Raw genomic sequence first — 6,000 nt, 5'->3', positions numbered from 1 at the left:
TGGAGTTTTATTAAATACTTCTAGCATCACAACACACACTTTGATTTTCTCCCCTATACTGTGTTACCTTCTGTTTGTCTTTGTGTTGCCACCTATCAACTTGCTACCAATCAGTGCAAATATCACACTTTCTTTTAACTCTATTGATTTTTAAAAAAATTATTATTATTGTTCCCTCTGTATGTTTTGGTGTCAACTAGAAAATACTCAAACCCGCACACACAGTGTCTCGCCCTGGTGTTGTGTGTATGAGGTCCAATATCAGGACAGAAATTCTGGCTTTTCGGGCAAAGAGCTGTTGCTCAGTTCCTAACTGATCTCAACTAAATGTTGCGTGACTCTTCAGTCACATTCAATAACAGACCTGAGACATACATATTAAAATGGTCACAGATGTGGGGGATGTGACGAAATCTTTTGAGCATCAGCTAACCTGCTGGATGGGGCTCCTACACCAGCGGCAGACTGAAACATTGCACAGCACAGTTTGACAGCTGCTCTCTTATTTGCAAGGGGATTCCACAGTGGGCCCTCTCCTTGCTTGATTTGGTGGAAAAAAAATCAAGATATTTGTCTCTGCAGGGGATCAAACCTGTGATCTTTTACTTAATAGGCAAATGTGTAAACTAGATAAACATTTTTCAGAGGATGTGATGTAATAGTAATCATATCAGGGTAAATATTTTGGTAAACACACCTTTGTGGTACAGGTTTAATTGTTTTTACTGGCACAGCCAGGGTGACGGTCACGCACAGGGATAGTTCCTCTGGCCTGAAAAGAAAAAGATGTTTCCACAAGTCATTGCATGTTAGTTATGTTTATAGTTTCCTAATGATGAAGTTATTTAAAACTGCAGGCACTCTGGCTGATAACCTGCCATTAGCTCTACAGTCAATTTCTATATATAATTAATAATTGTCATATTCTGCTGTGCACTTATTTAATTTTAGAAGATTCAATGTCAGGACAGATGTGAAACTGAAAATAAGCTTTTAATGCTGATAGTTCAGTGCAAAAAAGATAAAGGAACAGAGCGAGGAGACAAAACTACATGGATGACGTGACAATGACAGAACAGAGGCAGAGGGTTTTTATTTTAGTTGATTCTATGCTGTTTTATCTTGTTTTGGGTTGTTTTTGGGGGGTTTTTAATATAGGGCTGTTTTAATTTTTATGTATTTTGTGTTTTATTTATTTATTTTTGCTGTTTTGTGTTATTCTATTGCTTTTAACTTATTTTCTGTACAGCACTTTGGTCCTGTGCTGGGGATTTTAAAGTGCTTTATGAATAAAATTGGATTGGAGAGGGAACAGAAAAACAAAGGACCTAAATAACCTTCAGCGCCATCACTATCAAGAACTGAAGACTCATCATACGGGACTTCTAAATACAATGAACTAAACTAAAGCAACAACACTACAAATAGTAAGAAGAGTAAGTGAATATCAACGGCAGCAAAGACAACTAATGAACCAAACCCAAAAACTCAAAACCACGATCCAGGGACCATGACAATGACCAACACAAAGTAACACATCACTGATCGATGTGCAAAGCTGGGAGAGACTCACTCCAAAAGACTTGCAGCTGTAAGTGCTGATGGTTGGACAGAATATTGGTTCTTCATGTTTGATGTGCAAATATCGATTAACACATTTATTAATTTTTTCTCTAATTTAGTACATTTAAAACACAAGAGTGTGATACATTTTTACAATGAAAATTAATTACAAAGCCAACAGCCTTTCCAGAGAGACCCACTGATGTAACGTCACCTTCCTCTGCTGTAAAACCTCACATCAAAACTGCTTTCTGTAAGAATATGTAGAACATCAGAGCTCAGAAGCCCAACCTGTAGGAGGACTCCAGGGCTGCCACAATACAACAGGGCTCCTTTTAGCCCTCCTCCTGCACCAGTTATCATTATTACAGAGTACCCGAAGACCTTAAGGGGAAGAAGAAGGAGTCTTCTGAAAACTTAGTAAAACTCAATGTAAAGCCCACAGAAACCGATCCCGTGTTTCAGAACAAATACCTAATAACTTCTGACAAAGAAGACCTGAATAATTTAGCAATAATTCTAAATATAAAAACAAAAAACCCTACGTGTATTTCAGCTGTTTATTTCTGCCACCTGGAAACATCTGAAGCTGTGGTGGGGAGGAGGTCAGTAAACAAACAGCAACTCTTAACACACACTGATCTACTTCGGTGTGCACCTCTGTCCTATCTGGCACAGGTTCCCAGTCTGTCACAGGCCTAACACAGAAAGATCACCATTCACAGTCATGGCCAAATTAGAACGACAAGCTAACCTAATGTGCATGATTTGAACTGTGTGAGGAAGCTGGAGCATCCAGACACAACCAGTGCAGGCACAAGGAGAACAGGAAGCAGGAACCCGCTTCCTGTGAGGTGACAGTGCTAACCACTGCCCCACTGTTTCATGTTATACACAACATTATTTTTAATTGAAATTGTACAGTACTGTGTCTCTTTTTAAAGTGATCTTGAGCAATACTGTTCCAGATTCCCTGGAGGTCTTTCAAAGTTTACTTTGGACATTGGCTATTTTTTCGCTTATTTTCAGTCCAGTCGTTGTGCCTGACCATTTTCAGAGGAAGGTTAACAAACAATTTAAAATTGTATCTTTAGGAACTCTATTACTACCAGCCACGTGAGATATGCAAAATCACACAAGACCTGGACTAAAAATCAGTGGCGACGACGATGTTATGGGGAGATTAATCCACACTTGAAATTTTAGTTTAAACTGTGTTTAATATGTTTGAAGCTCAGGAGAGAAGTACAACAGTGAGTCTACAGAAATCTGTAAAACACGGTAGAGATCAAAGCCTGGAGAACTATTTCTGAACACTACTTAAAGAAGTTACAGGAAAGCTTGTCTGGGAGAGTTAAGTCTGTGTTGAAAAATAAAGGTTGTCAAACATTGACTTTCAAGCTTTTCAGAAACTCTCTTGTTAGCTTACATACTGTATTTTCTATTTATTTGTGCACTTGTTTCAAAGCTGCTGCAGTGCAGTGTAAAGAAATGACAGTGGTTCATGACATGTGGTATTTCTTTTGATTTCAGATTAGTTTGGATCTTATTAACATATTTGCTTTTTCTTATTCAATCAATTTGCTACACGTTTGCTGTGTTTAACTTATTTTTTAACTGTGGTCACAAATATATTTCCCAGTTTGTGTATTCCTCACACATGTGAGGCTTTTGCTCAAGTTTTGTCTGGTTGTCTCTTATAGTGTGTCTTTTGCCTCCTCTCCTTCTTCTCTTCCCTTTCATCCCAAATTGGTCACGGTGGACGGCTGCCCCTGTTCAAAGGGAGTTTTTCCTCCCCACTTTCACCAAGTGCTTGCTCATCATGATCATCTGATTGTTGGTTTCAACATAAAGCACCTTGAGGCAACAGTTTACCTGATGCTATATAAATATAATCACGGTCATTCCAGCTGGATGGCAGGGAGTCAAGTTGTGGAATGTAGCTGAGAACTGTTACTCAAATGTTTTACAGTACAAAATGTGTCATCGTACTTCTGCTCTACTACATTTCCCGATCATTTATTAACAGCTTTAGTTGCTTACTTATTTTGCAGATTATTAAAGATTATATTCTACATAAAACTGCCCAGCTCAATATAAGTAATTAAAATAATTTTCAGCTGAACAATACAATCAAGAATTCACTGCCATCATCCTTACTTGAGTATGTCTTGAGGCTAAATTTCTTGTACTGTTACTTAAGTAGTCTTGTGATTTATTTATTTCGTTTATTTTTATTTTTATTTTTAACTAAAGTAATGTTGTACGATTGTCAATTGTTGGACTCTGTATCCAATATTTTATATGTCAGTTCTCTTCCAGCACATCGTCTTGTGGTTTCACAAAATAAACTTCCGTGAAGAAAAGTTCCCTGATTGACTGAAGCGGAATCTTTAGAGAACCATTGAAGGAAAGGTCCGTGAGGGCCTCTGGCTGGGACACACACAGAGTAGTGCCGTTGTACCGTAAATCATTCTTCAAAGATCCAGCGGATAAGAAGACACGGGCAGGTTGAGCGAACCGTAGCATGGGCACCGGCAGGGGGCGTCGCTGGTCGTGGGATGGATAGGCCAAGCGGCGGTCACGTGACGCAGTGCGGCGCGCTTCGCTGTGCACCTGCACAGAGTGGAGGACAAGGAGGAGGCGGTGTGGAGTTTGGATGCTGTGTCGGGGCTGAGCTGCCGAGTCTCACTTCAAATTCAGCACAAGTTCTTCACCAAGTTTCACTGAACAAGCGGCGGAATAGTTGAGCAGGAATGGAGCTTTCAGCGGCCCGGTTGTGTGTCTCACTGTTGAGCCTCTTCGCAGGTAAGTTTGTCGACTGAGCTGAAGCTGAGCTACTTTGACTCTAATGAATATTTCTGTGAACCGGGCTCGGAGCGGTCAGACGTGTACAACAACGCTAGCCGTTGACGTGGACACCGAAACTCGTGTTTTTTCGACGAGTTGAAAGGCGCATGATTTTTAAAAGTCGTGTTTTTCAGTGGTTCGACTTGATGACGAAGCTGTAACTTTAGCGGTTAAACACAAAGCACTTCCCAACAGAGCTAGCTGTGACCCAAGGTCAGTTTAGTTGTGTTACAAGCAGAACAAACGAACTGCGAAAGCAGGTTTAAAGTGAAACAGTTAAGTAATCAAACTGAAGTAACTGTGAAAAACATGTCTGTTTTCTGACGAACAGCATTTCAGTCGTTTGTGGTCATATCTCATCTCAGTGACCAGTAAGAGACAGTGGTTTAGTTCACACTTTTACCCAGTGGCTGTGTTTTGTACCTGAGCTGAATGCTCTTTAAAAAAATGTGCTGAACTGGGATTTTAAATGCTCCCGTTAACGAGCGGGGGGATTATTTTATATGAAAAAAAGGACATTTCCCCGGTGCCAAAAATCAGTGTATTTCCCTCCGTGCGTCCATTTCTTTTGGGTTATCGTCGCGTGGCTAACACAATAGCTTGATCCGCTTTTAAACCTGTGGCTGCAGGACTTCAAAGTGCTGCCCCCCCCCCCGTCTGCCATCTGCCCTTACCCCCCAGCCCCAAATCCGGTATCACGCCAACTTGAGCACATGTTTGCTGCTGCTGTGACGGCTTCCTTCACGTCGGTATCATTTATTTATGGTTTTTAACGCCTCACTGCCAGGACTCTGCTTTGTTGGCCGTTTAGTCCTAGTGACCCTCAGCTCAAAGGGTTTATGTTGTTCTGTTGACAGTGTGTGTGAAACCTCTGATTAGTGTCAGTGGTCAACAGTGGACTCCAGTTTCTCTTCACCTTGTTACATTTTAACCAGCTTGGGCTGTTTCCTCTTAAGGCTTTGTGCATTTGAAATAATGTATCTGGCTGTGCATGATTTCATTTCTAAAACATTTTGTGATGTTATTTGGGTTGCTAGTTGTTACCATCAAAACGAAACCAAATGATACACGAGAATTCATGAGAATTCATCTCATATCTGCATTAGAACGAGTTTCCGTGTTATTTAGGCTCATGGTGTGGGTATAGCTGTTTAGTGTGCTGGAATTTACACTGAAACTAACAAGTGGCTCCACCTACTCTAAACAATAATGTGAAACTTGAGTTCAATATGCTGTGGTACTTAGTGAAAACATTTCTGATCTTTTGATGGGAAGCCACAGAGTCTTGGTCAAGGCATTGCAATCCAGTTGGCTTGTTAGTGAGAGAATTAAATTGTAATAAAGCAATCCTTTATTTAGGATTTCCTAGTCTCTCTCTCCGTATAAAAGCTGTGAGAGTCACAGTGTAATATTAAGGTTTGCATAGTGTGCTGTTTAGCCTTTTGTCTCATCATTCAGTCTTGTGTCTACACCAGTTTGGCTCATTAACATCTTAATGGCACCATAGTCTCGTTATGGGGTCGCTGTTCCACTTCATCAGACAAGAACAGTATCCGGCGGGCTCAAAACATTCTTTGATTGGCTTAG

At 40.5% G+C, this 6,000-nt stretch overlaps 1 protein-coding gene across 1 annotated transcript in view; it reads left to right on the top strand.

Annotated features, from left to right (window-relative positions):
* The first annotated feature begins 4,085 nt into the window (after nt 1-4,085).
* Nucleotides 4,086-6,000, top strand: part of cxadr (CXADR Ig-like cell adhesion molecule) — a 41,797-nt gene continuing 39,882 nt past the window's right edge. The window contains exon 1 of the mRNA XM_085469440.1: nt 4,086-4,371. Within this exon, the coding sequence (XP_085325566.1) occupies nt 4,320-4,371 (52 nt within the window). The 5' untranslated portion in view covers nt 4,086-4,319. The remainder of the gene's footprint in view (nt 4,372-6,000) is intronic.

Source organism: Copadichromis virginalis, linkage group LG10 (assembly GCF_057382275.1).
Source record: "Copadichromis virginalis isolate Kocher_CV1m ecotype Utaka linkage group LG10, C_Virginalis_male_GT1.1, whole genome shotgun sequence".
NCBI lineage: Eukaryota > Metazoa > Chordata > Actinopteri > Cichliformes > Cichlidae > Copadichromis > Copadichromis virginalis.
Note: the sequence above shows the minus strand (reverse complement) of the source record. Positions and strands in the feature narration are given on the sequence as shown.